Raw genomic sequence first — 13,585 nt, forward strand, 5'->3', positions numbered from 1 at the left:
GGGGGAGTCAAAGCTGATCTATTGAAGCTTCTAAAAAAGGCCGATATCTTACTTAAAGCATACATTTTCCAATTATACTCGCATCCTCTTAATGTATTCAGACTTCAGTGCCTTTGAGAGAACTCAATTGACTCATTTTCAACATTTCAATGAGAAAAGATTTCCATCGCAGCTCTACGGATGAAAAATGATTAAAGAGCTTCTCATATCTTGATCGCCCATGCCTGCTCTTTAGATGGCACTCGCAGAGCAATATTCACCTATTTAATTGGTCACTGGCTGCTTCATTTGCCACTCGAAAAAAGGAAAATTGCTGCCTTGAAGACACAAGAAGCATTTACATGTACTTGGTTAACAGAACAGGCTCAAGTAACTCAATAAGCCCCGAGAGACAGGAGCGGAACAGGAAGAGGTGGCGGGTCAAATTCTGGATGATGCTTCTTGACTGCTGAAGAGCTGAATCAAATGACATGAATGAGTGTGTTACATATTGGACTCACTCACCTGAAAAATGTAACAAAGAACTGGACAAGGTCCATGATGCTGTTGTGTTGCGAGAAGGCAATCTAGAGGAGGGAAAGAGAGAAGAGAAATTATAAAAACATCTTGAAAAATTGATATATAAATGACTATACTAAAGGTTAATCAGGCTTAATCAGTCAATACAAATGGGGTTAGGGTTAGTAAACCTGAACTTTATATTTAAAATGTATTGAGAATGTGTGATAAAGAAATATTTAACTCTAAAAAAGGGAACTACTTAGCACAGCCAATCTTGAGTTTATTTTCGATGGACATTGTGAAGGGGTTAACGTGATCTAGTGTTGACAGTTCACGTCGGCAGTAAGAGCAGAATGGACCCGTTAAAAGGTCACTGGCGAGAATTCTTCACTAAAAGCTTCTACTTTTTAGAAAATTGTTGGAAAAAGATACAAACAAGGCAGAAAGCTTCTAAGAAAATAACTTTTTGTTGCTTAGAAGTTTTGGATCATATTTATTGATGCATTTTGATGCAAATGTATAATAATAATAATAAATTGTATTTGTAAAGCACCTTTCATTGCTAAAAACTAATCCCAAAGTGTAAGGGGCGTAATATGAAAAAAGAAGCACAAGTTTAATCAAAGGCTTTTTTAAACAGAAAGGTTTTTAGGGAGTCTGTGTAAAACCTGGTATCTAATGTAATGCAGTGTAACTTTAATGACTCGAGGCCAGAGATGGAAAGCAATGCAGTTTTTTATTTTACGTATTTTGTTTCTGCATTTAAGACTAGAAAAATACCCCAAAACATCCCAGTTCAATAAATTACTGTAAGTAAGAAAGGTACAATTATAGCATTACACACTTTAATTGTTCCCTAATTTGAAAAGGATTCTATTGAGTGAAGGGACAGCCTAATGTAAAAAATATATAAGAATAGTGAATCTCTTATGTAGCTGATTAGCGTATTTATATCAGCAGTAAATAACATTTTACCTTCATTAAAAGAAGGATTGCACATACCCAGCAGCTCAATCACATCTGATAGGCCACATCCTAGTGACACGTCATTATCTACTGTAGATGCTTTGAAGGCATTTAGCCCTGAGAGCATCAAGACAACACAACGTCATCTGCAACAGTACTGTCCCCCCCGGTTCAATAGCACGGAGGGTTAAGTAATATGGCTCAAAATGAGCTTTTAGAGGTTGATTATGTGCGTCATATTGGATGTTATGAATACTGATGAGGCAGAAATTCAAAAGCAATGATTCTTGGTGATTCAGATCAATGACGGACGGTTGATGAATTTGTTATATGTATTACCAAGAGAAGAAGAAAAGTATGTTTGTTTTTGCTTATCACTCAACTATCTTGTAATTGACAAGCTACAGGGCTAAATATATTTGTCTTACACAAAGCTATATGCATGTTCAAGTTGATTATAGCAGTACAGAGTCTAGTGTTCTTGTCTAACGTCTCCAACCAATTGACTTTCTCTTACACTTTTAGGTACATAATAAGATCAGTGATCTGAAATGAGATGCTCGCTGACACGGCTGAAATGACTGAAAAGCACACATTACACACATGTTTTTCTGGCGTTTTTAGTAAGTGGAGCAGTTCTTTCAGTGCTTGCAACCCTGCTTTTCATACAATACGAGGTCAAAGCAATACGTTTGGGGTTAATCTAATTTCAATTCATCTATGTGAGCCGATCAATGGCATCATTTGAGAATGTACTTCCATTACAAGTGGACTTTTATTACATCGAGTGGTCCTCTTGGGTAACAATTATACGAACACATAATGATGTTACAGAAAGCTCAAAACCTCGCTTTGCTATCTTCACCAACATTTAAATGCTTATTTTTATGGGTTAGGCGCCTAAACACGAGGCTCATAAGTGCATTCTCAATTTCTGCTTTATCTCATGCAGGTCTACGCTCTCACCCCGGCATCATAAAGGCAAGCAAAAGAAGAGAGACCCTATCCTGTTACAAAAGCTATTTGCTTTAACAGCTCAGGCCAGTCCATAATAAATAAGTGACTGTTGGCCGGGAAATCTAATAGAAAACTATTACTGGGCCACCTCCACAGATGGACTGACCCCTGAGATATTATCGCCACAGCGTGGTCCAATCATCTACCTTGTGAAAGGGAGGCACAGAACAAATGTGAAAATCAATACTTGGAAGCGTGCTAATTAGCAAAAAGGGAATTGTGTGATAATATTAGGAAAGCATCTATCATGTTGCTGAGTACAAGTGTCTCGCTTAAATGTACAATTTCTCCAATGCAATTTTTGCAGACTAAATGGCTTTTTTTGGCATACATAAATCACAAGCTATTAGGTGATTATAGTCAAGTTGCCAAAAAGTTGAGTATTTACACGTCTGGCAGATATGTAGGAACATTACCATTTATTTAAAAGCCTGCAAGAATAAACCTTGAAAAATTATTTGACAACAAATTAATGATTGTGTTCCTGCAAACCCAAAATAACTGACAGCAAATTGTATTTATTTTCCCATTGTTGTATTTTCGCCACATCAAAACCTCAATCTCCTCTCTTCAGAAAGAGGGGTAGGAAAGGTTAAACGGCGCTTTGCTTTTGCCCGCACAAAGAAAAAACAGCTGTGCACCTATGCACACTAACCATCCCTCATTAAATCTGTAATTAGAATAAAGTGCACTTGAAATCACCCTGAGCAACAACAATAAGCTCCTGCTCTCTGTATGCACGTAGGAACAATTGTTTATCAATGGAATGACAATGTACATACTGTAGTGAGCAATTTAGAAGACAAAATAGCAACATAGATCAAGAATAATGATTAGTTCCCTGTGTTTGCTGCTTCATCCTTACCTGGATCTTGATGGGCCATGAGAAGTTACTGACGTAGACATAAAAGGTGATGTTGGGGTTGCTTCTAAAGGTGTATTTCTCACAGGAGAAACTGTCTCTGTATTCCTTGATGTTAGTTTTGGACACGATGGGCACTTCCTCTCCAGAGATGGTTCCAGCTGTTGGGGCAAAGAGTTAACTTTGAGCACACTCACCTACATACAGACACGGAGCAGCAACTGATCATTATGAATCCATTAATGGGTTTATCAAGCCATTTGGGACGGGAAAGCTCTCGTAAGCAATTCATATTATTATGTCTTAAGTGCATTTAGCTTCTTTTGGTTTGACCTAAAACAGTAGAGCTTTTATTTTGTAATTATACATGCCGTCCGTATTTAATTGTTAAATGGACGTGGGAGAAAGGCGCAGCTTGATAGAGGGAATGTGTGCTGCTGCTGTCCATAGGTCAGGACTGAGTCATGCTAGCACAGTGTCATCATTTGAATCCATTTCACCACTCTCCGCTAATGCATTGAGTATATGTGAGACCTAGAATTTAGCATTTTGTACCCTTGGGCGGATGCAGCATGCGCAGATCCACAATTATTTATTATCAATACTTGTTTGTGTCCCGTTATGTTCAGTATTCACAAGGGAGTGTACGTTCATTTAACAACAGCCTAAAACTGGTAAATAACATGAAATATGGCCAAAACTGCATTGTAAACTTGATAGTGTTTTTAATAGTTGAATAAAACTAATTCATCTCCAAGCCACTCTTGAATTTAAGTCTGTTTTCCTTCTATTTAATGTTTCAAGTCATTTCTTATTCTTCCTCGTGTTACTGGGTCCTCAACATTGACATTCCAACCCACAGCTCTGAAACAAAAGGACTGAAAATGACAGCTTCAGTGTGGCTACGTGAGCATGTTTATCTTAATTGAAATCACCCTCCTCCTCCCACCCAAAGGCGCTCCGACGCTCTTGTCGATTGTGAAGAGGCTCCCGTTCCTTCTGAGAAACAATATCTTTGTGGGGGGAAAGGGGACCCAACTTCAAATATTAATGACGGCGGGTATTCTGAAACAAAAGGTTAAGGTGGCGTGGGGGGGGGGTTAACGTGTTTTAGTGGTTGGAAAATGCCATTGTTGCAGGGAGGGAGAAAGTGGCGGCTGCCTTGAGAGGAGGGGGGGGGGGGGGATAAACGGTGGACCTGGACGACTGCAGTGTCCTTGGCCGTCTCTCCTCAGGGGACATATAATACCCACTCAACAGTGACACAGGACACACTAACAACAGAGCGGACATTATTGTTCCTGATATACCAACCGAATAAATTATTATTGTAATAAGCACATTTCTTTTATCAAACGAAAAACGTAATTATCTACATTATAAACTCATTGTTTATGCCTCAGGCACCTGGAGCGGCTGTTAAGTAATTGGTGTTAGAAAGCAAATTAGAAATAATTTTCATTAAATATAATTAAAAGTGAATGGGAAATAATAAAACAAAGGGTTTTCATCGTATGTAAGCCTATATTCATGGCTTTTCATTATTTGTGTTAATGTTATGGAAGTAGGTGACTATGTTTGTATCGGACCTTTTGGGTATTTCATTGACCATAAATAAAGACAATGTGTCTTTAAGCCGGGGACTGAGTAGGACATGTTGGTATAAAATCCTTTTTTAATGTTCTTATTGATGCTTGGGACAAACTGTGTATTTATTATTTTGTGTGAATGTGGCAAATTATAAAGAAGGAGGACAGTTTGGACGTATCCTAAGATTTTAAATGTCTGCTGCCTTAATCTTCCAATGCTTAAAAAAATATGTATTTCATAAAAACATGACATCAATTTTAAAATGCTGATGCCTTTTCACTACAATCTCTAATAGCATTTATGACCTAAGCCTTTTGTTGTTGTTGGTTTAGAATGTTTTACATGTTTCAACTGCATAATGATTCATGCAAATTTGCGCAGAAGATAGCAATAAGCATTTCCACAGACTAATGGTTGGATCTACAATACAATGAGGAAAGAAAAAGGAAGCCTTTTTCCTCATTAACCAACGAGCTGTTGACATTTTCGCAAATCCATCTACTTAATCTAAAACTAAACTAAGAAATGGACTGATTATTCAATCCATGGGGATTAGATTGGAATCGATGTAACACCAGCTAATGGGATGTGTACACAGTTGAGCCATTGTCAAGGTTTCTGTCATATAGGAAGATAATATAGAGCAGCGGTTTTCAAAGTGTGAGGCGCGACACCCCTGGGAGGCGCCAGAGAGCTTCAGGGGAGGCGCAGCGTGAGAAAGAAATTACGAGAAACAGTGAAATCTAGCTAGTTAACTTCACCTAACTTTAAGCGAGCGGCAACATGGATCGATTTTTAGTGAAGTTACCTAAAGTGAAAGAGGAGACCGCGTCTGGCAGAAAACGTCAGCTTTGTTTTGAAATAAAAGTTGTGGCTCATCGGACATTTATGAGAGAAAATCCCTAATGTCCGAGTGCAAGTGAATGCAGCACAAGACGCGAGCCTTGTAACCCCTCCCCCCGGCCCTGGCGCGAGCGAGGAAATGTGATTGGCGGCGATTTCATTTGAACGGGACGGCGCATTCGGACCCAAGTAGACGGAAGGAATGAGGTATTTGCGGTCTACAATGACAGAGAAGAGACTGTGAAGTTTGGCTGTACTCAGCATTGAATCAAAACGCACTAAAGCTTTAGATCTTAATACGTTTGTGAGGCGATTTGCTGAACAAAATGGTAATCGCCGCATTCAGCTGTTATAGGCATGCCAACTTGATGCTCTGCTCACGGATGACTCGATGAGCATAAAAAACTGTTAAGATGATGACCTTACGTGTGTAAATATATTTTTTTCTTTGTGGGGGTCTGCCCCCAAAAAACTGTTTTAAGTCCTGAGAAAGTCAAATAAGACAGTGTGTAAAACTACACTGCCCAGCCAAACAAAAGTAACCACTTTGATTTAACTAGGCCAGTAGGTAAGGGCATTCCACTGGATAATAATACTCCTGCATTATAGCAACAATAATAATAATAGCAATAATAATTGGGAGGGGCGGGCGCGGCTGTTCTTATGTTCTCTGAGGGGAGGCTCACCTTCCCACACTTTGAAAACCCCTGATCTAGAGCAAGGTGTTTTTACTACACAATAAATTAACTGCAAATAAAGGTACCTGTTGATCCCACCGACCAGGTGATGTTCAGGTTAAAGTTGTTGGATGCGTTAATGGACATGTCCAAGTTCTTGTTAGCCTTCAGACAGAGAACACAAACATGAATGTAATTAAATATAGAAAAAAACTGAGAATATCATACACACACACACAAGAGCCTTAATATGAAAAAGTAGATCTAAAAAGCCTAGGTACAGGAAATGAAACTATTTGAGAGTTTAATCATTTATAAGATGTTCCAGATTCTTAGTGCAACTCATACATCTTGATTATAATGAAGAAAGATCAACAACTCTGAAGGTGTCAGTGTGTGACTACAGGATATAGTTACCTGCTCAGGTGAGGCCATGAAGTTGATGGCTGTGTAGTGATTATCATCTTCCTGGATGAGACTGAAGGTGAACTGGTAGTCTATCAGGAGGTTGTCTGTTTTGGAAATGATAAAACAAAGTTCTCATACCTGGCTCACACTACTAGAGACTACTATGACAAGATGAATACATAGAGACGTACTCAATGTGATATGATCAAAAGAAAAACCAATAATAAACTGCATGAAGGAGACAAGTGAAATCTAAATGTCTGTAATCAAATCCAATGACGGCAATCAGGTTGCACAATTTTCTCATCAAGCAGAGAACGAGAACCTGACAGCGGGCTCTAAAACTCCCCTGCAGCGATTAATGAAGTTACAAATTATTTATTAATAGTGGTCACACATGAATTGACTACATTCTTAGTAAGTATTAAGTATAAGTAAACACACGTGAGATATATTGACCAATATATTTTGGACATTTAAATGGATTTAATAGGGCAGTAGATGTTTTATTTTTACAGTATAAAAGAATATAATAATCATTTACCAGTCAGCACTGTTTTTATAAATACAACTATTTGGATTCAAGTGAATAGGTTGGAGTGAACGTGTTGTTCCCATTTTAAACTTGCCTGGGAGAACGATCAGCTAACTCATGATTCATTAGCTCTGGCAGAAGTGTCTGGTCCCCCTCCGCTTTGGAAAGATTTCAGCAGTCTGAGACAAACTGGGTAAATCTCAACCGTTTATCTGATATGGGCTGTGTTTGAGATGTAGACCAGGGGTTCCCAACCCCCGGTCCGCGGACCAGTACCGGGCCGCGGAGGTGTTACTGCCGGGCCGCAAAATAGCTGTGAGTTTATCGTAATATTTGCAGAATTATAAATATATAAAAATATTTTATCATAATATTTTTTTCAAAAAGTGTTTAATTTTTGCACCTATGCCACCAGTCATATTATTTCATCCAGTAGCTAGTTAATCTTTCACCAGAAAACTGTTGAAAATGGCTTTTATGATGTTCCGAGGGATTCGGCGGCTCAGCCTAAGGTCTCAGCCTCTTGTGCGCACGAGCATGTTACCGGTGCGCCAAGTAGGAAGAGGAGCGCACAGGAGACAACCGTTTGATTGCAGACTGTTATGTTTATGTGGGGAAATGGTGGTGCATACATTATTTGAGATATATTTCAAACTCGGACTTCATTTTAAGGACATGTCGGCCAGGGGTGTAGAGCTATTTGTATAAGCACCGGATTGGCAAAACAGGAGAGTAAACCAGTCTGCCTTGATCTATGAATTAATGTCCGGGACTCTCACGGTATCTGCTGCCCGCAGCTGTTTTATAGAAGGAAAACCTCCTTCACTTCATGAAATGGCTGCAACATCAGGAGGCAGCGGGACGTATACTCGGTAAAGAGCTGTGCCTTTTTACGCACCGCCTTCGCTGTGTTTAACTTAATCAGAACAGCTTAAGAGTGACTGCAGGCTGCTACGTGTTAACCACACACACATCTACACACATCGAACTGCCCGATTACTCCCCCTTTTATTAGTTTTATGAAGGAGATGTCCAGTCAGTCACCAAGGCACATGATGTGTGTGTATGTGCTCTGCTCAGCTCAGCTCTGTGTGTTCGGTGTGTTTGTGTCTGTCCGACACCGGCATATATGCGGCTGTTCCCAAAATAAATTAGTTTAATCTTAATCTCGATGTAGTGCTAAATGGCTGTCGGGGGAGTGCACCGGATACGAACGACACTATCATAAGAGCTTCTGGAAAAACAAATGGCCAGTGACACACACACACACACACACACCACCACACAGCACACACACACACACACACACAACACACACACACACAAACACACACACACACACACACACACACACACACACACACACACACACCACACACACACACACACACACACACACACACACACATCACACACACACACACACACACACACACACACACACACACACACACACACACACACACACACACACACACACACACACACACACACACACACACACACACACACACACACACACACACACACACACACCACACACACACACACACACACACACACACACACACACACACACACACACACACACACACACACACACACACACACACACACACACACACACACACACACACACACACACACACACACACACACACACAGGCGACCGGACACCTCCTTCATAATGCGCCTTCTCCTCCTTTTCCCAGCATTCACTGGATTATCCGTAAATCATACAAACAAAACCAAAACGTTGATTTATCTGTTTTCCCGTTTTGGTTTAAAAACTGAATAACGTCGGTTTTTTGGTTTTCCGAAAAACCAAAAAACAACACCGGTTCTTTTTTAAACTTTGTTAATATGTTTTGGATGCATATTGTTCTAGTATTTGTTCAGGCTGTTACATACAATTAGCCTCTGTTGCTACCTGCTGGTGGTGAGTAAATATTAAAATCAGTTAAAATTGACAACCGGTCCGCGATTTTTTTTTAATGTATCTACCGGTCCTTGGCACAATAAAGGTTGGGAACCCCTGATGTAGACCATAAAGAGGTCTATTAAAGCCACCATAGCGTCCTTTGTATATGCATTCTATGTACATGCCTGTACATGTACGAACAACTTAAGATAGCTATTAACTGCATTAAAAGCTTTTCTTGAGAAGACATTTCTTTAGGTAAAATATTTGGCAGAAGTTTAAGTCGCTCAGATTATATTAATAATGCAAGTCCTGCCCTGATGTGATGTGATTGGCTGGTAGTCATTTGCTGTGATTGGTCATCTACTCTGGTCAGACCTTTGTATCGTTTCTCAGCGCTACGTCACATGTTAATAAGTCTTTGATCATGGTGCGTGAAAATTGTAAATTGAACAAAGACATTGAATTTGCAATTTTGTTTGTATTGTTGACCTATAAATACTGAATTTCATTATAGAAAAAAAATTGCAATAAAAAAATTGCAATGTATAAGTGGTTCTTATATCAACAAACGCAATCGTCATGTATCAAGTCTGTTTATGTGATTTTTCAGCATCGAATGTTCATTCGGATCGACCTGGCATTTCCTTCCATTTGATACACACTGTGAAGTAGCTGGATTACGTCGCTGTGAGATCAGCGTGTTTATCCACGATGCTCAATGGCCTTTCAGATAGTCAGGGGTGTCATGTTTACAATACTGAGTAACAGAGCTCAAGAGAAAGTCCCAGAGGTGTGCAGAGGTTAAAGCCGGCTCCAGGCTTTTTAGTTCCTGCCTCCCCCTCATTGAGCCCGGTGTCAGGCTATGGCATTTCAAAAAAGGGACAAAAACTTGGCAAAGGCTCTGTTGTCAGTGGCAGAGTGTTGAAAGAGATGCATACCGCAGCACCGTGAAGGACACCACATCATGTAAATAAACCCCAACATGTACAGAATACACAGAAACACTGGCACAGATTTGCTCGTCAGCACTGGATGTCAATTTCTTTTTTTCATAACGCTGCAGCTCTTTGCATCACTCACTTTGATATATTCTCCTTGTACTTTGCACTCAAGTCAAACTGACATTAAGTCAACTTTATAAATTAATGAATGAGTAGGTGGGTGATTGAGGGAGTGAGTCGTCGAGCGGAGAGTTTTTACTCCTCCGTCTCCTTGATTAGCTCAATCACTCACTCCTTCTGATGCACTTGACATTTTCACGACAAGTCATTCTGTCACTGAACAAGCGCCCCTGGTGCCAAAGTGCTAAAATGCTCCATCTGCCCTTAACGCAAAAGTGGAAGTGTAGAGACAGAGAGAAAGATAAGCAGAGAGAGAATCGCCAAGAATAATCAAGGAGGTGTGTGTGTGTGTGTGTGTGTTAGCGCTGTCTCTGTACAGTGCAGAATTACTCACAGTAACAGGTTCCTCTGAGTGGATTGCCAAGGTAACGGTTTTCTGAGTCACATCTGCAGAGAGGGAAACAGAGAGGAGAGAACAAGATGAAGGAGAGAGGTGCCAACAGATTGAGAGCAAGAATGCCTTCTTATCAGGAGCCGTGTTCGCCAAGTGCCAGCGCATTAGCTCCTGCTGTCGGCGCCTCATCAAGTAATAATCTGATAGTTAGCAAAAGTTAATTCGTTTTTTTTGGTGAAACTTTTATTTATCCAAGCAACTAAAGTGCCATGAAACAAACTTTACCTGATCCCAGCGCACAGAGAGAAGCATTTTAAAGTACTAAATGTAATCCGTTATGTCCTTGGAGCCAAAAGCACAGTTTATGTAAATGAATTCCTACTTGATTATTTGAGTTGTATAGCAGCAAATTAAGACGTGAAAGAAAAAGAAAACATATCAACAATGAAGGTGAACCCTTTAAAAGCATCAGATAAGTGATTACATCTAGTGAGCTTTGCTTACTTCATATTAGAGGTAAGAAAGAGCCAAGGGCGAGTTTGACTTTGTTTCACACTTGTGTTTATGTACTCAGGATTCAGGCTTGATATTCAGAACTCAGGGTGAACATATTCACAATGCTCACAGCACATGGCTGGTTTGCCTTGGTTTGCAAAATGTATTAGTTTTGATTCTCACCTCCATTCATAGCAATGTAGTTGAAGATCAGTGGATTTATATCCATAGCATTCAAGTACAGAATATCCCTTAATCAGTATTAGAATGCAATGTTGAAAAAGAACAAAAGCAAGACCATACATTAACATAACCTACTTAAAATGTGTTCAAAAACTTAAATAACTCCCGATTAGGAATAGATTTTGACAATAGGTATTTTCTGGCAGCTGTTAACATCTGCACTGACCAAAGCTCTTCATCAGAAACTTTGTGATCAAGATATTGAAGTAGACACGAGGCGTGGCAAACATAACGAGAAATTCTGCCTGTTGGCTCGGAGGCATTTTGATTACAATAAAATGCCTTTCTACCACTAAAATAATGCATGTTGTTCAGTTTGTGAAATGTATACTTTTTTCTTTCTTTTTATTAAACACAAAACTACTTATTACAAATTATAAAACCTGTTCTTCATTGTTAAATGCATTTGTTTATATATTAAGCCTGACTAATAAGGGGCATAAATGGCCTTCACTGGGGAATAAATATACAGTTTAATTTCCCCCTTAAAGACCAAATGAAGCAAGAAAATACTTTTTCCAATTCTGATGACAACGCAGCCAACGCAGAAACAAAGACGCAAACAAAAAGTAGTCATTTCCAGAAGAAGAATAAAACTATAATTACCCTGTGCTTAACCCATGGTTTGTGTTTGTAGCAAGTGTGAAATGACTGTAAGCCCAGGGCGAATGAATGTTGTCTCCAGCTAATGAGGGTCATAACCCAGGGCTACACATGGTGTGAAAATTGGACAATTACGAGGTTCTATTTGCCTCCGATCCATTGTTGTTAGTTGACAAACATTGTAATTTATGAAGCCTCGAAAAGTCTCCACTCTCCACACAAACACCAACTGATTGTATTATTATTTAGGATGCAATCTCTATAACTTTCTATAGATTGAATACAATTCTAAATAAACAGCCTTTACACAAACCTTGCATGTGTATTTGTTAAAAAAGATTGTGATTGGGTTTCTTAGGGTCTTGTAATGTTGTGAGGTTTACCTTAACCTGTTAAGCCCCGAGCCTGTTTTCCAGGTCTCAGGCTCGAAAATGACATTCCCAGAACAAATGACTATAACTTCACTTATAAAAGGGGTAAATTAATAATCTTTTTTCTCAAGGTAATGATAAACCTGAGGGTTGGATGTAGAGAAGTCAAAATCAATATAGTTTTTTTTTTTATTTTAAAGTAAATTCAGATTGAACATAGTAAAAAAACGTAAATGATAGTGTCCGTCCAAAAAAAAACATTACTTATAGTGAAAACCACCCTTGAATGATGGGATCGGAGACTAAAAGCTTTAGGAATCCAAACTATAACATATAATAAGTACCCTGTATCAAGATTGATGCAATACAAGTGACATTTGACCTTTTTAGAGAGATTTAGCAACAAAAAAACAAACACTTCTGGGGTCATTTGGGTGGATTTTCCATATCTCCGGCCCCCCTTGGTCGATTTTGATGATTGACATCTCTTTTGAACCGTTAGAGCCAATAGAATCGAGGGGACTTTCCTAAATCCACCTACACGTTACCAAATAAGGAGTGAGAGTGATGCGTAGCCAGAATACCCAAAACAGGAAGCTGTCATACATATACATTTCATATTCTGTTTGTCTTTTTTTTTTTTTTTTTGATATCCGTAAATGTTAGTCTTTCTCCAATAAGGCGCAAGTTCAATTTCAAGTAGCTATCATAGCAGCTAATATGAAAACTCAGTTTTTGACATAAAAATGGAATGATGGATTATCAGTAATCATTTCAAAGTGACACAGACACATTGGATTAACCTATGGATTAACCTTCAGCCGTGTTTTTCTCGTTTTAATGCCTGAACACAACTTTTGATAAGAAACAGCGAAAGGTAAGATATTTCTCCCGTGTTTCCTCCGTGAAGCTACGTGTTGTGATGTCTGTGTTTGCTTCCCATGTTGCGAGTTCTGATCGCTCAGTGATGATACTAATACCTCTAGAATCTGTGGAATCTCAGCTTGCTAGCTAATATATTGTCTGTGGAGATCCAATAAGTAATAAAGTATTTATACCTAGAGATCTGTGCTAAGTGCGTTAGCATTTTGGCGC

The 13,585-nt window shown here is 39.2% G+C and overlaps 1 protein-coding gene across 1 annotated transcript in view; it reads right to left on the reverse strand.

Moving 5' to 3' along the window:
* Window positions 1-13,585, reverse strand: part of atrnl1b (attractin-like 1b) — a 67,740-nt gene that overhangs the window by 23,170 nt on the left and 30,985 nt on the right. The window contains exons 21-25 of the mRNA XM_034120083.1: window positions 10,779-10,831; window positions 6,874-6,968; window positions 6,543-6,621; window positions 3,350-3,507; window positions 505-566 (exon numbers count right to left, since the gene is read on the reverse strand). Of these exons, the coding sequence (XP_033975974.1) occupies window positions 505-566; window positions 3,350-3,507; window positions 6,543-6,621; window positions 6,874-6,968; window positions 10,779-10,831 (447 nt within the window). The remainder of the gene's footprint in view (window positions 1-504; window positions 567-3,349; window positions 3,508-6,542; window positions 6,622-6,873; window positions 6,969-10,778; window positions 10,832-13,585) is intronic.

Source organism: Trematomus bernacchii, unplaced genomic scaffold (genome assembly GCF_902827165.1).
Source record: "Trematomus bernacchii unplaced genomic scaffold, fTreBer1.1, whole genome shotgun sequence".
Lineage (NCBI taxonomy): Eukaryota > Metazoa > Chordata > Actinopteri > Perciformes > Nototheniidae > Trematomus > Trematomus bernacchii.